Source organism: Ammospiza nelsoni, chromosome 11 (genome assembly GCF_027579445.1).
Source record: "Ammospiza nelsoni isolate bAmmNel1 chromosome 11, bAmmNel1.pri, whole genome shotgun sequence".
NCBI lineage: Eukaryota > Metazoa > Chordata > Aves > Passeriformes > Passerellidae > Ammospiza > Ammospiza nelsoni.
The window spans coordinates 6,189,887-6,209,795 of NC_080643.1; the positions used below are offsets into that span (position 1 = coordinate 6,189,887).

The following is a 19,909-nucleotide window of genomic DNA, read 5'->3' on the forward strand; positions in this document are numbered from 1 at the left end:
GTGCAATAGTTAACAGCAACCTTCCCCTGTTTCACTCCTCACTTCTACTTTTGAGTTTTGCCAATAAGATGTAGTGGTACTTTATTAAAACGCATCACTGACTGCCGTGGTTCTTGCTTGTTCCATCCAACTCCTTCATTCTGTCAGCGCTGTAAAATCTGATTTTCGAATTTCAGTTCCATTTCCTGCACAAAAGGGAAGCCCACAATGCAGTGTATTGAATTGCTTTCACAGCACACTAGCCCTGTTAGCACTTCTCTTTTACCAGGAAGGTTTTCTCAGCTTGCCCAAGCTCTTGGTCACCTGAGGAATTCAAAAGATTCAGCTCATTGCCTCATTTTGCTCTGAACTCTCTTAAATTGCTGTTGGATCCCCCATTCTTCCAGATCCTTTACCTGCTTATTCAACCCACTCTTGGTAAATCACATTTCTAAGTAATAGCTCAGGACATTAGAGAACTATCTTGAATCAATTTCTCTTTAATCTTGATGTTTCAAGAACAACATTCAATGTTGATGTAACATTTTCCAGGGATGGAGAATATTCTCCAACCCTCAGAAAACACTTCCAATGGTACAATAAAAATAAAACAAAAATGTTTGCAGTTAAAATGATTAAGCAGAGCTGGTTCAGTTGCTTAGATCTTGTTTTCCTTTTGTCAACAACATGAAACTGAAAAAAGCTGCAGTCACTTTCCCTATAAGTCAGGTTTGTTTTTAAACCAGTGTGACCTCCTTACTCAATTTTTGTCAATTTTTGTGGCTTTTGGGGCCTCTTGTAAAATGGGCTTCAACAGCTCCCAACTGTTATACACGTTTTTCTATTTAAATGTTTTCTTCCCAACAGATTTAGTTCATAATTATATTCAGCTTTGAGAACCTGATTTTGTAAATCACACAGCATTGTTGCCTGTGTGCTTCCTTTCTGTACTGTATGTTAGTGGTTTGGCATCTATTCTATATGTACATAAATGTGTAATTATATTTAAAGAAGAAAAAAAAAATAGAGGTCCATCAGAGGTGAAGCTGAGTTGTGCTCTTTGAAAATAAGGTGGAAAGAGCAGGACCTTTACTTGCTAAGGTGAGACCACAGCAAATCTTGTTTCTGGTCGTGTTTGTTTCATGGCAAATTTTGGTTCTGGAAAGTTTCTTGGGCAAGTTGGAAAATTAACCTGTAGCACTCTGTAAATAGATATATTGCAAATGAAAAAAATGATTTATTTTTCTTTGGTCAGACACTGCTGCACCTGAGTGCATATCATCCAACCACACTGGAGAAGGGGCAAAAGCAGCTGGAACGTGTTTTGGACAGATTTTGTTCCTGTGGACACGTGGTTTTTAGCTGCTTTTTTCCAAGGAGGCCAAAATTTTGTTTGTGATAGAGATACTTGTGAGAGGAAAAAAAAGAATTTGAAAAACAGCATGAAAATTCTAGTGTTCTGACAATATCTTGATTTAGTGTGTGTTTATAGCCTGACAATCACAGGTTGCCAGCATTAGATTTTATGTATTCAGTTCCTCTGGAAATTAGGCTGTTAATATTGATGTGTGTCCTGGAGCCTGGGAGCTCATAGGGAAAAACTCTAACACTGTGATCAAAATTCAGAGGTGACCTGGCTGGGCTGTGGGAATTTGTCCCTCCAGCAACCAAGGAAGAACAAGAATGACTGCTCAAGAAATTTGAGGTCAAATTAAAAAAAAAAAAAAGCTCCAAAAAAACCCCACCATCCAAAAATTACAGAGAAAAGCAAGCCAAAAAATCAAAGAATATGAAGAGCTATTTAGAACTCCCCAATTCTGGCATATGTGTGGCACTTTTTTCCCATTCTGGAAAAACCAAATGCGGTATTTAGGGAATGGGTTTCAGATTTTGCAAATATTTTCCTAGTGCCATTCTAGAAAATGAGTTTGCTGGCATATTGTTATGGGGGGCTTGTTCTGCTAAAGCATTGTAATGCCGTCTGTTCCTCAAGCTGATTTGGCTTTTGCAGCTCAAATATTATATCCTACTTTTAGAACATATGGCAACTCCTTTTAGGAGACATAGAGAGATGTGCATCTCATTTCCAGAAATGGGTCTTTTCCTTGGAGTGAATTCTGCAAGTGCTTTTCATCTTGATTTTCCCCACTCTTGTTATTTAAGCTGGACTTTCTCCTTCACCTCCTTCCCTACTTTTGCTGCTCCCTGAATCCTAGGAAAGGCAGAGCTTGCTGGCATCTTCAGAGGGAAGGGGCAGGAGCAATGCTCCCTTACCCTGGTGGCTTCACCCAGAGAAGTGGGGGGACGGGGCCTGTTGTGGGGGGACGAGGCCTGTTGTGGGGGGACAGGGGCCGGGTGCGTTGTGATGGGGCCGGTTGTGTGGTGACAAGGGCTGTTGTGTGGTGACAAGGGCTGTTGTGTGGTGACAGGGGCTGTTGTGTGGCTCCCAGGCAGGCTGTGCTTTCCTGGGAAGCCTTTCCTGGGCTGCTCACGTAGCTCAGTCTGTGCTCATTGATGGAAATGCTCAGAGCAGACTCCACAGAATCCTTCAGAGGCTGCATCCCATGGCAGTGTCTTACAGTGACTTCATTCTGCATTCACTTCAGTTCTGGAGGAGGGTTTTTCTCTTCTTACAACTTTTTTTTTTTTGTTGTGTTTTATTTTTTTACAAAGCCTACGTGGCAACATCAGCGTTTCTTGCCCCTGTGGATGGCTTCATGCTGCTCCTTGCTGGAGCACAGAGTGCAGGGTTCCCCAGCACAGCAGGGCCTTTGTGTGCAAGGCACAATGGCCTGCTCAGAGCAGCCTCTGCGTTCACCTCTGGCTCTGCCTTTGCAGAGCTGAGCCTTTGCTTTGGGCACTTGGTTTGAGGTCACTGCCAAGCAGAGGCATTTATGGACATAGCTTTAATGTTACAGCTTGATTGTCAGCCAGTTAACTCTGGGTCAACGCTGATCTGGCCACAGAACTGGATAAAGTATTTAGCTTGATACTAATCCAAACTTCATTGGAAACAGGACCAGAGGATGCTGCATCACTTTGTTCTTTGTCCACACACCTCCTGAGCTTTGTTGTGAAAACACAACTTACTTTGTGTGTGTGTCTGTTAATCAGTTCTATAGTTTTATCTTTGAGGTTTTTCATTTCAATAGTAAGATATTCTGCATTTCTCCTCCCAGTGGGTTCCTTCTCTCTTGCTTCTCTACTGTCATTCCAGACACCACTTGACAGTCTCCATTTCCTTGTCTGTGGGTTCTTAAAAGTGAACAAGGAAAACAAAAAGCAGAAGCACGAGCAGGGAGCTTGTAGCATTTCTTGAAAATGGCATAGGGGAAGGAAAGAGGTCTCCTGTGAGTCAATAACAGAGTAGGAGTGGTTGATCTCCAGCTTTTAGTTAGTTGAGTTCATGATTAACTATGGCTACAAAGCACAGGGGCAGGCTCCACATCTGCCAGCATCCATTTGGATGAGGCAAATTGTGTTTCATGTTTTGTGACAGGCCAGTTCAAATGTGTTTTAGAGGTATCCAAGGCCAACAGCCATCAATACTGCTGCCCTTGCCTTTCCCTCTTCTATTCATCACATACTCCTGTTGCTTGAGCACCATGTTCTATTGTATTTTTGCCTCAGGTGGATCAGATTTTCTGCTCCTTAGGCTTACCTGAGGCAGGTATGGTTCCACTTTCTCTGGAGAAATGTCATCATTTATCTACTGTTATTTATCATATCTATCAATAGCTATTTATATTCATATTTATCAATATCATTATTTATCATGCTATAGGCTCTATATGGACAAAAATGATATCAGAGGATTTAAGAAGAGGAGCAGAACTTGAACCTCAGTATTTTGAAGGAAAAAATAATAAAACAGATCCTTCTTGAGGTAGAAAAATCTGATTTGTCTTTCCATGGCAGAGCAGGCCATTCCTGGAATGTAGTTGTGGCTGTCTCCCAGGTCAGGATTGCCCTGGGCTGCAAAGATGTCAGAGGGTGAAGCAATTTTCTTCTCCAGGAGCCTCAAGAAATTCAGGGCTGAAACTCTGAGGGCACCAGAAACTTGAAGGGGCCAAAAAGGGAGAGAGTCTGGGCTTGCTGCTGCATTTGGAATCATTGCTGATCTGAATTCAGTTGAGAGCAACAGAAGTGTGTTTGTCACAAATGTTCAGAATTTTCAGGCCTGTATAAATAATATTTTTTTCTTTTCAATCTCAGTGCCTGCGCTCTGTGTTTTTTTTCTGGCCCTTTTCAGCTGAAAGGCTATTTGTTTAAATTTAGTGTAGAAATATGAATCTCTATTAATGCACAGAAAATAAGGTGGGGCACCCTGTGAATACAGTAGATGAGGTGACATGCTCCTAGAAGAGTTTTACCAGGGATTTATGATCTGTGAAGTGCATTTCTGCAGCAGCAAATGCTGAATTACCACCTCAGTGCTGGTTCACTCACCCATGCAGATTGAGAGTGATACCAAAGGTACCATGCCAAGAAGGCTCTTGCCTGCTCCTGATTCTGGACATGACCTTAAAGTTCTGAGTGTGAATACATCTCCTTCAGCTTCACAGCTTACACCTAAAATAACATTTTAAGAAGTTCTCTCAGTAATAAAGTGAGTTATTCATTCTCCAGACAGGAATTACTGGCTGCACTGAGGTGCTCAGTGCTGATTCAGCAGCCAGGCTGCTCCATCCAAGTGGGGTTTTATTGCTGGGCAGGTAGCTCATCCTGGAACTTTGTGCAATTCTTCATGCCATAACCCTCCAGCTTATCATCATTTCCTTCCACTGGAAGTCTTTTGCAATGGATGAGACTTTGTTGTTCAGGGAAGTTTTTAAAGCATAAAAATTGGGATGTATTTTATGTTCTACTTCAGGAGGTAGGCAAAGGGTGAGCAGTCATTTTGCTTTTGTTGTGGTGTGGAGTTAGAATAATCTGGCAGCATCTGGGCTCTGATCTGAGCAGTTCATCTGACTGCAGTCTGGTTTTAGGAGGCTGGTACAAATTAAAGTAATATATTGGCTGGTCCTGGGTATAGAATCTCCAGCAAAGATCCAGTCTGCACCCTCAGAGCAGCAGTTTTTATCACCAGAGACTGTCCACATTGGAATGGGAGCAATCACTGACAATAACAGATGAGGTTATTGAAGCATTTATGGGGAGCATTTAAACATCTGGACTTTATGGTGGTAGAATTGGTACCCAGCAATAAAAGTTCATTGGTGGTTTTTTGTTTGTTTTTTTAGAGGAAAAGAAGATCAGAAAATGGAATTGGAATCAAATTAGGTGTTTGCTGAGCCATGTTAATTGTTAATCTGAACTCCCATGGCAATGTTTAAATATAATTTTGGAACACTGAACCATAAAAGGATTTTAAGTTTACTTGTGTTAGGAAAATGTAGTAGCAATTAATTTACTAACATGTTATGTGTTTACAAGGTACCTTCATTTCATGGGTGGCTGGAAGACAGAACATGCTTAGATTGTATTGAATTTAAGAAGCCACAAGAATTCTCAAGGCTTTTTAATGGGTTTTCTCTTCATGGTCTTATTTGAACTCTGGCCAGCCATGATGAATGTCTTCTTGTGTCTTTGACCTCACAAGAGACATGAAATAACAAATGTAGGTACTGCACTTTATTTACTTATTTACTTAGTAGTTAAAACAAGAAAGCAAACAAAACCATGATGTATTTCACCTCTCCTCCCCAGCACCCCCTTGACAAATGGCTGTTGAAACAGTGCTAAACTGTGACCTTAAAGCCACAGGCGTAATGAAACTGTGATCTGGCAGATGTGACAGACTCATCTTACATAAATCACTCTCTTTTGTCACTGCTGGCATATGGCCAATGAATCTTCTAATTATTGAATGGCTTTTATAGCCCCATTATTTATAATCACTTTTGGACAGCAGCTGGAAGACAAGGATGGGGCAGGATGAAACGACAGAACACAAACTATTCTCATTTCCATAACAACTGCTGGGATTAGGAATATTTGATGATGATGTGGCTACCAGTGCAGTCTTGTTAAATGATAAAAATCTACTCAGCCTTCTGAGATGGGCTGCTGCCTCCTGGACCTTACCGTGAAAATTATTCTATTAATTTGTCCAGAAATAGAATATTAATCTCTCCAAGCATTAACAGGATATATGTGTGATTATCAGGGCCACCTTTGCAATAGGACTTGAGGAAAATTGATGGCAAGTATTAGTAGGAGACAGTGGTGATGCCGTGGCATTGCTGTTGGAAAAGTTTTAAGAACTGTCTCCTGTTTTCCAGGAGCCCCACTTGATAGTAAGGATTTAACAACAGATTGAAAATTTGTCTTGAGTTACATTATTAATATTTTAACATTTCTTTTAAAAATAGGCTGTTGTTTTCAAGGGATTAAAGGGTTTATAACCATCTTAGTTAACACACTTCCTAGCTAAGGGGAACTATTTTGGCTCTAATTATAGATGAGTTTGTGTTGGTTATCTTCTGCTGGGCAGAGCAGGAGCACAAGTGAAGTCCCCCAGCCTGCAGTGCCAATCATCTGAAATTGCAAGTTCACTTGCTGCTCTAGAAAACACCAACTGCAAGTTCTCTGCTCATGTCTCTAAACAAGCAGGGTTTGGATGTTTTGTTTGGCCTGGTTTTTGTAGGGTTCCCCCCCCCTTATTTGCACAGAAATAAAACCCTGCCAACCATGATAATTTATTAGTTAAATACCTTCAGATAGAGATCTTCAGATGATAGACAGTATGTTACAGTCAGGGGTTTGTACTGCAAATCCAACATGTGCAATCTTTGTGTCTTTAAAAAATTGAATCCTTCCCTCTCAATGTAGACATCAGGGTGGTGAGAGAGAGTCTTAATCCAGATGACTCTATTGCACTTTTATCCTTTTAGTGAGGCCTTTAACCTTTCATTGCTTCATGGCCCTGTTGTTTTGAAATGGTCTTTGTCTGACCACAGAGAATGCCCCTGCTAAAGACACCTTTAAACAGAGATCCTGACAGGAGAAGGGGGATTCTGCTGCAATTCAGGCATGGAAAATAGATTTTTCTAGTTCAGATGCTATCAGTCACTGTGAGTGTAGCAATTGGTTGCCTTCCTAAAGAAGGGTAAAGCAAAAAAATATATACTGGTGTAATCTGCTTAGAGGAGTGTAATATAGGTCAGGGACCAGTGTGTCCCAGGCCTGACCGTGACCCATCTTTGCATGAGCATCTATAGGCTCTGTCAGAGTGTGGCTGCTGATCAGGATTATCTGGGACCATCTCGAGCAGAAATGGGATCAAACAGCTGCAGTAATTAATAGAAACATAAACTCTCAAATGATAGTTTCCAAAGCACGAGTTTAAAATACATCTTCATCACACACACATATTGCACAGAGCTGGCATGGACTCTCCACCAGCTGGCAGGAAGGTGCTGGCAGCCCCACAGTGTTCACACTCAGCTTTTTCTTGGGGAAAAAAAAATTCAGATTGTGCTTGGTCATTTCTGCAGTGTGCTTTCATTACTGGAGGGCAGTGGGGCAGGAGGCTCCCAGCCCCAGGTCTGTGCTGCTGCTGGGAGAGCCCTCCAAGAGGTGATGTTCTCACACAGCACAGTCAGTGTTGGATGATCCCACATGCAGCTTCCTTCCTGCAGAAGCTGGGAATTTTAGCACCAAGTGTCACAGCACAGTTCAAAGCAAAGCTTCCCTGGGGACTTTATATCAGGTGACTGTTGGAGGACAAATGTGTGACAGAATTGTGGGTTTGGAAGCAATGTGTTTAGAAAGAGTCAATATTTTTCATTAATCACAAACCCATTTAAGTTACACATTGAGCTACAAAAACCTGACACTTCATTCTTTCTCAGATGTCAGTAATTTTTTTTTAAATTTTATTTTTTTTCCCTATGAGAGATGCTTCCCCTTTGGGTTTCTATTTTGCTGCTGAAATGATGTTACCATGTAATGGTTGGGGAGGGTGATAAACATCCTCTACAGTATAATAATTAAGAAGAATAGATTAAACCAGCCATTTTGCTCTGTGTTTCATTCCAAGGATTCAGATAATAAGATGGAAGCACCTCAGATTTGGAGTAGTACTGTGAGAAGTGAAGCAGTGAAAAGTTGGTTCTCTGACTGTACCTTCACATTAAAAAAGGGCATTGATTCTGTTCAGCAGAGAAAAAAGGGAAATTCTTGCAACAGCACAAAAGGTCTTTTAACATCTTACTTGTGAACTGTAAATTTTGGTGAATTTTTCATTTTTTATGTGTGTCTGATGACCTAAGCCACATGTATCATCCTAATTTTCATTACAGAAATAACAAGGTGATTTTTCTGTGTGCAAATAAGCAATTTCCATCATATCCTGACCAGCACAAAGGCAGAATAGAGCATTGGATCTTCAGACCTGTATTCTCTGCTTTGGAAACTGCTGTTCCTGGGTTGCATCTCCTGTCCCTCTGCTATTATCACTGTTGGATCTTTTTACATCCTTTTAGCAGAGAAGAAAAGAAGGAATCTCAAAAGAGTAAATGTAAAATTCAGTCTTCATGAGAGCAGGGGACTATTTTGAAGGCCAATATATACTTCTGGATGATACAGCTCCTCTCTAAAGGAAGTATTTTCTTGAGCACACTGACATGGATTTCAATTTTAGAAAGGGGAGGATTTTTGCATAAAATGAGGTGGTTCTGGGCACCTGCCCATCTTTTGGTCTGGTAGTGGCTGGTGCATGGACAGCAGCCATCAAAGGTGAGGTTTGGTCTCAGAGGGAGTTTGCACAAGGCAGCGATGCCCCAAGGAACAGAATTAATTTTGCTGCTATGATTTGCACAGAGGAGGTTGCTGAAATGTCACTGGCATGTTTTTCAGGTTCTCAGGGATTATGGGTGCATACATTTTGGACTGAGGGCACAGCAGAGTTTATAAACTTGTGTGCAGCACTGAAACCTACTAAACAAAGCCACTGTCAACTCAGGGGAGATTTTTGTAAGAGATCAGAGCAGAGAGAAGCATTTGAAATGGTAAAAAATCCAACGTGTTCCGTGCTGGATCCCTTTGGCAGCTTCCCACATAGAGTTGGTTTCTGTGTTAGCTCATTTTCTTCTGCCCTGCAGTGGAGGGAGTTCCTGAACCTGCCTGTGCCCACAGCTTGTGGCCTCAGCAACTGCTGAGCTGAGATCATCAGAGCTGCAAGAAGCCTTCATTTCTGTCAAGACTTTCCTGGAATTTAGGAACAGGAAGCTTTTTGGGGGCTGGATTTCTTTTTGCCTCTTTTTTTTTTTTTTTTTCTTTTTTTTTTTTTCCTTCTTCTTCTTGCTTCTTTTCTGAAATAAAAATGTAATAGAAATAAGCATCGCTCTGAGCCCCCAGAGGGGACACTTATGTGAGTGTAAGTGTTGCTACAGCCCCTGTTTTTTGCAAGTGCCTTTTTAACTAGTGCTTCAGTGACTCAGCTGGGAAATCCCAGCTCCTGCATAAACCAAATAACCAAACTTTCCAGCAGGGCCATAATAGACTGAGATACTAGATGGAATGGGCGCAGAGGGAAGCTAAAACCAGGATATCATCATTAAATTGCATATATTCTGTGGTCAAACAAGGCCTAGCTCAGCAGAGCTTGTTCACCTCAAGACATTATTGTTACATAAATCATTGAATCAGGGATCACACAGTATTTTGGAAGAAAGTTCACTTATGTGATACATGCAGTTCTGTGCAATAATTTCTTCCCTGGAATAAGCCCTTGCGTTATGCCCAAACAGTTTGTCATATTTGTCCTTTTCTGCTATGAAAATCTACCTTGCCTTACTCTCTCTTGTGCAAAGAAATATATGGACTGTTTAGTTAACAGATAAAAAACTACTTAATTTTTTCAGCAGAGGCTCTTTTTTGTGCCCAGTCTCCCTCTGGAGCAAAACAACATGGTATGAAATCAAACATCTGGAGTTTGGGAAGTCAGCTCTGATATTGAAAAACTGTAGCCCACACTACCAAACCCTCCAAGTGCCTCCTATGTGGGAAACAAATTTTATGGTGCAATAGCTGGAGACCATTTGTTAGAAAATGGGTTGATAATTCGCTCTGGGAGTGAGGGGTGTTGCTGGTGTTTCTCAGGAAAGTGTTTTGAGCCAGTTATATCTCCCATAATTTCAGTTTTGTTGTTTCATTTCTGCAATGAGCATCTTGATCTTTAAAAATTTCCTTTTGTTAATAGCTGGGCCTGCTGCCTGAGCATTCTTTTTTCAATAAGAGATTTAATTAAAAGAAAAAGCTGTCAGGAGGATGTAAATACAAGTCACAAAATTATTTTAAAAATTTGACATAGTACTTCAGACTGCAGGCTTTTTTGTGTTTAGTTTTGTTTTTAAACCAACATTTCTGGTAAAATGCTGGCTGCAGTGGTTTTATCCTGCCCACAGTCTGCACTCTTTCTTATTTCTCCGTTTGCCTGGTGCTGCTTCTGCCTCCCAGACCCAGTGTCTGACTGCACTCCATTGCAGTATTATTATTTTTGATTTGCTCTGCAGTGATTCCTAGAGGCTCCAGCCAGGAATCTGCAACTGTGAGGCTGCATTCAGTGTCCAGATGTATTGACATGATCTCTGCATTACAAATTCACAATCAAAAAAATCATAATGCAAATGATAAAAGACTGAGAACAGCTGCAGTGGTTCAGCCCAAGGTCTATGCAGTCCAGCATTTTGGCTCCAGCTGAGGCCATAAATAAGATGCCTGGCAAAGGGAAGGAGAAGAGCAAGATACTTGATATTCCCCCACTTCTTTCCTGGGTCTCCCAGCCACCAGCCATTAATGTTAAGCCAAAGGGATTTCCTTTTCCCTCTTCTTTTCCAGGCCAGGTTGGATGGGGCATTGAGCAACCTGGCCCACTGGAATGTGTCCCTGCCCTTGGCAGGGATATGGTATCAAGGTGATCTTTAAGGTCCTTCCAACCCAAACCATTCTGTGATTCTGCAGGCCCCAATGGTTCTGTCCTACAAGTGCTTTTCCATCTCCCCTTGAATCTCCTCAATCAGCTCCTTGCCCCCACAGTGCTCTCCAGGAAGAGTGCACAGTCTGGGGCTCTTGTCTGTGATGATTCTAAACCAGGATCCTGCTTGGTTTTCCTTGGTGTCTCCCAGTCCTGGTGTTGGGAGAGGGAAGCAGTGCCCAGTCCCTGGGTGGCCTCAGGACATGTTGGAGGCTGATGTCCACCACAAGCTGCAGCATCCTTCTCTTGGTCCTTGGGTGGCAGCTGCTCCAGGCTTTGATCATCCTGCTTGCATTTCTCAGAAGATTTTCCAGTGTTTTTTTTCCTTTTCATTTTAGAACAGAAGGGTTTCAATCCCTGTTTTTGCTCTTCAGTCAAATTGATGTCAGTGTTATTCCAAACTTGGAAATATTTTTGGGAAAAGACTTCATTAGGTTTCTGCAGTTCATATGTTCTGTTACAAAAAAGGGTTCAGTATTCAACAACTGGCAATGTTCATTAACAGCTACATTTCTTTTTCTTTTTTTTTTTTATTTATTTTATTTGTATGTTCTTTTTTTACTTTTGTTTTGTTTTCAACTCATTTATCATCTTTCACACTTCTGAAAGTGTTCAAACCTGAACAGGCAAATAGGCAAATAAACAGATTTAGGTGAAAAGCATTGGATATTGTTTTTTTGTTTTTAAGGACCTTGGGTGCTCTTAACTCATTAAATCAATACTTTTGTAATTTCTGCTGTGTGTAGGATGGATACCAGTGGAAAGTATAGCACTTGGTTGGTTTTTTTGCCATGTTGAGCTTTATTAGTAGCTCCAATTGGAGCAGCTTTTGCCTTCTGTCTCTCCACCCCTCTCACCCTCCAGAGACTTGCAAAAGCAATACCTTTATTATTTTTCTTCTTTTTCCTGTCATCTGTCTGTCTCCATTTGCTCAGACAAATAAGTGATAAACAGGAATGATGATCTGTTTAACACCACAGGAAGAATGTGGCATTATGAGACAAGAGAGACCTCTTGTTTACAGCAAGTTATTTTTGGTAATTAGCCATTTGTAGAGGAAGATGAGCCTCTCCTCATAAAGTCAGCATGCCATAATTTAGGGGGCTCTGAATGGAAATCTACCATTTGCCTCAATTGGAAATGGTAATTGTGTGCATTTAAAAATGGATAAAAGGCTGTTGCATTTAGAAATAAATAAATAATGGATTTTTTTCCCTTGCAGGGGGCCGACTGACCAAGGATCTGAGGCATTATCTCAACCAGAGGTTTCAGAAGGGGTCACCAGACCACGACCTGCAGCAGACCATCCGGGACAACCTTTATCGCCACGCTGTGCCTTGTAAGTTGTCACCCTGGTTTTTTTAAGTTTTTCTGATGTTTGCACTCTTGTAAAGAACTTTCTCGCACACTTTATGTAAATTACGTATTGGTTTGCATTCTTTTATGGAGGAGGAGAAATTTGATGGACTGTTGGTTTGTCCAGTGTCGTTGGAGAGGTGGCACTGTCACCCTCCAATCCACTGTCACTTTTGGAAATTTATAAATGTTGGAATCAGAAATTAGAAGTGCTCTTTTAACTTTGGGAGAGCTGTGTGTGCTCGTTGTGTTATTTTGTGTTCTGTAGCGCCAGTAAATGACAAACCTTGCCCTGCTGCACTCCCTGGAGCAGAATATTGTGGGAATCTTTAAAATCAGAGGGTTTTGGGAAAGCTGCAAAAGGCAGGCCTCAGAGACAGCAGAACTGTGATTAGAGCTAAGCAGTAGCCATGAGATTGGTCAGCAGAAAAATTATGTAAAAAGCAGAAAAGTAAGGACAATTAGAACAATGGTCTGTGTATTAACGCCTGTCTAGGATATCTCCCTAAGCTGCAGAAAAGTTTATCTAGTGAGATGTTAGGAAGTTTCAAGCTTAATAATGGAGCTCTGTGCATTGTGTTTTAAGGCTTACAAGCAGGTATTTTATTTGAAATAAGCAAGCATTGTTTTAACCAAAGGTACGCGTGATTATAGTGATTGGATAGAACTACTGTCAATGTGCTTTTGCTTTGTGGGATTGGTCAAAAAACTTATAAAGTGAGTTGTAACAATAAATTCTTGGTCTGCTGCCTGGGATGTGAGCTGGTGGCATCTTCTCATTGCCATAACCATGTAATGAGACTGATGCTGGAAAATAAAACAGCTCAAGACACGTTCCACAGCAGTCCCATCCTGTTTGTGATTTGTACACAGCCCCCAACCAATGATAGAATTCCATCTTCATTTTTGGGGCAGCCTTCCTGTGGGGGAGACTGTTTGCAGTTTGGGCAGGCTTCCATGTGTGACAGCAGATAGGGTTGAAAAGGAAAATGATTCATCTCTGAATGAGGCTTTTTTGATTACCTTTTTGGAGCAGTTGATGGTGTGGTGCAAGCCTTGTGATGCCTGCTTTGGAGAAAAGCCCTAAAAAAACTGCCATGAAGTGATTGCTTGGCTTAGTCTATATTAATATCAGAATGGTGAATGTTGCTTATTGGTTTAAAACCTATGAATATAAAAGAGGCTTCTATTTTTATTTCCCGAGCAGAATTTTATTTCTGATGCTTGTTTAACTTGTAGAATTGAACAGCATTTTATGGCTGGGTGCCATTGTTGAAGGCATCTGCCACTGTTGGAAGGTCATCCTTGATTCATGCAGGAGATAAGGAACAGGAGTTAGCAAAGCTGAGAAAGAAATGCTTATTTTCACTCAAAAAACCCCAAACAAACAAAAAAACCCCCACCCAATACACAACAACAAAACCTAAAACAAAAAAACAGACCAAAAACCCCAAACAAGCAAACCAAAACAAAACAAAAAACCCCAAACAAATTGAAAAAAAAGACAAAAAAAAAAAAAAAAAGGCAGAAGAAAAACTAAGGACTCTGAAGCATGGTAGTCCTTAGAAGGTCAGAATAATTACTAAAATGAGATTGTCCTTGGCATTTTGGGAAGACATAGAAAGAGTGTAGAGTGATCATCCTTTGTTGCACCTCAGTTTGACATTCTCCAGGTGGCAGGGGACACTCTTCTAAGGAAGAGCTTTTTTTCCTTAATTTGGCTGAGCTGTGGAAATAATGATATGCCCTTTAGATCAGGCTGGAATAAGTAAACAGCTTAGTTATAGATACTGAGATAAGCAGCAAAATAATTTGAGGATTTCTGTCTCGTTGTGAATCAGAGATTGTTTATCCTGGTAGACTTATATAAATATTGAATAATTATGCTGCAATTCAAAAATCAGTATTTGCCAACAAATATCACATAGTGGTACACACAGTAGTAGTCATTTTCAGTCTAAGTGTTGCATGCAGGAGGGCTGTGTAAGACCAGTTAAAATTGAGTGGTAACACTGACAAATGTTGATTCTTCAAATGGCAGATGCTGTTATAACACCATGGAGTTTATGCTCATTTTATCAGTGAAAAGCACGAAACAAATTATGTTTAAACAACATAAAAGGACATAAAGAATAAATATGGATTACTGTTTACTATTGAACACTTCCATTTGCCATTCTGTCAATGTGAAATATGATTATTTTTCAATCACCTAACTTGGCAGGCTGCAGATTTTTAGGGCATACTGCAAAAAGTGCCTTGCAGGAGAGCACGTGCAGTGCTAGGCTTGGGAGATGCAGTGTTGTGATACTAATGCCCTTCTGCCTATGTGTGATATTTCATTTCCTAAAACAGCAAATAAAGCAAATGAGTGTGAGTTCTGGGGAAACATTTTGCACGTTACCAAGGTTACATTTTGAAATGCTTTCCATTGATTCCTTTATCTGATTTATTGAACTTGATGGTGAGCTAAGCTGCTTGGTCTTGCTTTTGATTTAAAGTTAAGAGCAGTGAAAGTGATTCCTGCCTTTTTAAAATAGCTGGGGGAGACGTGGGTTGTTGGTGTATTAATAAGAGCATAAGTACTTATGTTTCACTTATGAAACAAGTGGAAAACCTGAGAAGTGGTGTTAGTTATTGTGTGTCTCCACACTTTCTAAATTGTTGGGCAGGTACCATTTAATTTTTGCTTCATTTACTGTGGGATGGCATTAATGGTAGCTTTTAAGAATGATGCTAATATTCCTGTGTGGCTTGGAATGAGACTGCTGCATGGTGGTTGGGATGCTTTACAAGTCTGGAGATTAATCTGGCTGTATGCTCATATTTTTATTCCCTGGTACACGTGACCAGTAAATCCAGAGCCCTGGACCAATCTCTAGTGCTAATGGATTATGAAGCCTTGTATTTTGAAAACGGAATTCCCTGATGCTTATGTGGTAAACACAAACAAGAACACAAGGTCACTTGGACTGAGCATGCTTGGCCTGACAGCTGCTTTTTATTGCACTAATATAAGGGCTAAATGAAGTGATAATTAGTAAATGCAAAATGGAATAAGGTGCTGTTAACCACTTATTGCCCAGAAATTCTGGTGAGAATAGCTTGTGATTCAGCCTGGATTGGTTTGGCGCAGGTGGTGAGAAAACCCAGAATGTTTCTGTTTTCCACATAGCCCCGTGCCCATCGCGTGAAGTCGTGACAGCTTTTGTAGAAGCCAGAGGTCAAGCAGAAGGAAGGGAAGATGTAAGATGCTCGGCTCAACCTCGTTATTTTGTAATGACACGCTGATTAAACATAATTTAGATTTTTTTCTTTAAGGGAGTTGGTTAAGAGTTTGATTTATTTTCTGGTGAACCCGTCAGGATGAGTGAGACCAAGTCAGCTCCCAGGGACCATATGAGCATTTGCCTGTATGGGTGACACAGGATGGTTTCCTGAGAGATCAGAGGGTTTTATCCCTAAGTGTGTGAACCATCATAAACAAATGAGACCTTGAAATGGACCCACAGGTGAAGTATTGTTGAAATAAGTTGGCAAACCACACAGACATTTCTGCAAACTGAATTCTTCCCCTGCTCCCCAGTGCCATCTGCCCCTCCAGCACACTTCCCCCGAGTCCTCATCCCCTCAGCTCCCAGCTCCCCACTGAGCTGATTTCTTCCTGCAATGCTCTGTAGTAAACAACAGCTGTGACAGGATTCCAGGTGGCCTCCAAGTTTGGTTGTTGTGAGTCTCGAGTGCTCTGCTGTTCCTATCACACCAAACCCACGGGTTTATTTACAGAGCCAAGGCATTCTCCTCTGACTTTGCAACTTGAGCAGCAGCATGAGCTAGGACAAGGAAGAGAGGCAGGGCACCTATTCATTTATTTGGGTGGTGTATAAGTGGTTATAAAGCCATGCTGCAATGAACAGATCTTTGGAAGAGTTAGTGTAGTTCAGCTTTTACTTCACGTGAACCACCACTGGGCTGTCACTTCCTTGACTTTCTTCCTGAGGCTTTTATTTCATTGTAAACTTCACCCAAGCCTTTACTTTGGAATATTTTGTCTTTTGCTTAAGAAAAATCACGATTTTAAAACTTGAGCAGTTATTCTCCTAGATGTTCAGATGAATTGCTGTTTTCATTCCTGGCATGTAGTTTCTGTCGTTAAAACTAGACAAAAGTCCATCAATACATCATCCAGATTAGTATTATGTTGGTCCAGTCTGTAACTGTCCCTTTTTCTTCTTTTGTTTTGAAGTAGCACATTTTTCCTGTCTTTTGATGTGCTAGTGAAGATGACCATAAAGAATGCTCTGTTTTGGGCTAGTTAATGGCTCCATTGAGATTGGGCTATACTGTGAGATGGCAACAATTCCATCCATTACCCCTTGGCCATGCCTCTTCCAGAAGTGCTTTGACTGATGCAAAGACCTGATACTCACCTTACTTCCAGAGTGGATTTCACTTACTCCAGCTCAATTTTGCCAGCCCAAACACTTGGGATCAAGAGGGAAGGTTTATCAACTGTGTGAGGCATCTTGCTGGGGCACCCTGTGCCACATTTGAGTCCATTTGTGCTCACAGAAGTTGGTGTGATTTGGGGGAGGCCGAGGGTCAGTGATGCAGTGTGGTGACATTCTGGCTTTAGGTTTCAGAGGATGTTTCTAGGAGCAGGACTTACCCAAACAGGATTGTTGTATGTGAAGATTCACCTGTGGAATTTGTTGTATGTGAAGATTCACCCAGTGGAATTTGTGATTAATTGGAAGTTCATGTAAGAGTATATCCATTAAATAGCTGTTTCCAAACAGCCCTGCTGGGGATATCTGTGCAAGAGTGTTTATTGAGAAAGGTATGAGATAGCAACTCACTTTAAGGTACTAAAGCAGCAGTCTGCCCCAACCACTGCTCACAGAAGGCTGAACACCCAGGATTGTCTTCCTCTTTTTGAAATGATGGCAGAGGGTATCTGTTTATTATAAACATTCAGGACTGGCTATTTGTCCTATACTCAACAACCTGGCAGCTGTTTTCTTTTCAAAGTGCATCATGTGGAATCAGAAAGATGATACTTCCATAAAAGCTTATCTCAGCATGTTGTTTGATTTTGGGGTTTTTTTCCATTTACTTGATTCTCCACTTGTTTCAGTCCTGTGTGGCATGCAGGGGCAGCTGTGGTGGGTCTGGTGTCTGGACCTTTACTTGCCAAAGCAGAATACCTGGTGCAGACTGACTGAAATAACATCTAATCCTATTTCAGTGCAATTCCTTTCCTTGCCAGGCTGCAGTCTTCAGAAGCAAAGCTCTGGAAGGTGCAAGATCTTTTTGATGGTAGATGAAAAGGCAACAGTGGCTAGCCTAGAGTTAAGTCAGACTAGACACTGTATGGTATTCTTCTTTTTATTTTTCCCCTTCTCTTCACAAAATTGGCTTTTAAAATGTCAGGAGTTCATCATTCAACAGTTGATTGACTTCCCCAAAGCAAGTACATGTCCTGGGATTAACTGACTGGAGATCTGAATGTTAGAGATTTACCACTTCCATTCCTGCTGTCTGTTCTCTCACCTTCCCAGAGTTTGATCTGTTCCTGTCCTCAATTACAGCACAGTAGCTCCAGCTGCTGTGCTTGGTTTTAGAGAGGAACATGGAGCAAAATGGAAAGAAATGGATAAAAATCAATAGTTTTAAGTGTGGAGTGACCTGTGAGGAGGCTCAGAAAAAGCCAACAACACTCAGACAGCTGGCTGGCCTGAGCTCTCACGTTTCACAGGGAAGTTTGAGAGTTTCTCTATTCCAGGTGATCTGGTGCAAAGGAGAAGTCTCCTTTCAAAGCAAAACCTATAATATTGAACAACAGAACTACACAGTTTTGATAGGACAAACTTTAGTAAGTGATTGTAGACTGCACATTGAAGCTTATTCTCTGAATTCAAGATTTTCATGGGTAATTGAACTTCCAAAGGGCAGTCTATAAGCAGTTCTGTGCATAACTGCCATCATCTGCAGGTAATGGAGGACTGGAGGGGCTGAATGGGCTGGGGTGTGATGAAACTCCTGTCAAATCTGCAGACTCAGGTGATTTCCCAGGATAGTTTTTAAAGTCCTATAGCTCTGGTTCCCCCATAAGTATTTCTGAACTTCAGAATGAATTGATGAAAGGGATATGCAAACCAGCTCACAGAAGGCTCTTTTCATTAGAATAGAGAGCATAAAAGTGTATCAGTATACTGGGAAAAATTGCTGAAGTGAAGCATAAAGACCTTTATATTACAAATGAATATGTTTTTACATGTGTGGATATTTGAGTTACAATTTCAAAGTTATTTTTAGTTACTAATTTTTATTAATGATAAACAGAATCACAGACAGTGCACATTAGTTTTCTTCCCAGGCAATAAATCATCAGTTTATGTACACAAATGTTTTTGAATTCTCAAAAGCTTTCCAGACCTGCAGCTGTATTTATTATCCAAGGACCTTTTGTTGCAGTTCCCTTCCTAGAGGTGTAATTCTGCTTTTGTAATGAGAAATAGTTGCAGGGTCCATGAAACATTCATTTGAAGGCCCACACTGATAAGGTGAGGAGCAGCAGACTTTTTTCTATCACATAAAAATAATTAATTTTTTACAAGATTTATGTTAGGAAAAAAGTTTTAATTACTTTTAAAATAGTGCCATTATCACTGGGTTGCAGCATATGGATACCAGCAGTATGTAAAAATAATTTTTCTTAAGAATGTTTGCTCGTGAGTTAATCTAACTCTGTATAATATGAGATATATTTCCATGCCAGCTAGTGTATACCCATTTGATTTTTCCTGTTTTCAGCTGGGACTGTATCCTGAGTACAATCACTGACTTTAGAAAATCCTTATACCTGTGTTCCAGAGAGTGCCACATTGCAGCACTGTCCCCTGCAGTTTTCAAGGATATAATTCATTCACTAATTAGTGAAGCAGATGTGTTTTCACTTTTAAAAGAGAGAAAAGTACCCTATTCTGAGCAACAGGGCCAATATTTCTGTAGTTTAGTTCCTTTCCATAGACAATAATTTTTGTTTAATCTAGAAGACTTCAGGACCTTTCTCCCATCTGGTCTGTCCTTTCAGATCAATAGCACATTTTGTGCCAGTCAAACCATTGTTTGGGGGTGGGTTTGTTTGTTTTGTTATTTAATTTTGGAAATAAAAGCACTTATGATGGCAAATATTGCTCCATCTGCTTCCCCATTTGTGAGGAATAGCTTTTTTGTGTTTCACTGTACACCCAGTTGGAATTGCATGAGGCACCAGAGAACAGCACAAAAGCAGAGGAGCTCAGCCTGGGATGCTCTCCCATGGCACTTGCCAAAGGAGATTTGGGTAAGGACTGTGGGAAGAGATTACAGGGCCACTTTCCTTTGTTTTCTTTGTTGCTCCCCGGGGTACTTAATTTTGCAGGTTTTTCATTGCAGTTGCTTTGTGCTCTGGCAAAGCAGCTGCCAGTGGATATTTAGGTGCAGTGCAAACAATGTCTGTGCATTTGTTTTAAAACATAAAGGTTTCCAAGGTGAGAGTCTGGGACAGCAGAGAGTGAATCAGACCTGGGAGCAGGTACTACTGTTTGG

The 19,909-nt window shown here is 40.9% G+C and overlaps 1 protein-coding gene across 1 annotated transcript in view; it reads left to right on the plus strand.

Moving 5' to 3' along the window:
* The window catches only part of MAGI1 (membrane associated guanylate kinase, WW and PDZ domain containing 1), a 285,127-nt gene that overhangs the window by 105,612 nt on the left and 159,606 nt on the right, over nucleotides 1-19,909 (plus strand). Inside the window, exon 2 of the mRNA XM_059479804.1 lies at nucleotides 12,183-12,299. Coding sequence (XP_059335787.1) covers nucleotides 12,183-12,299 — 117 coding nt within the window. The remainder of the gene's footprint in view (nucleotides 1-12,182; nucleotides 12,300-19,909) is intronic.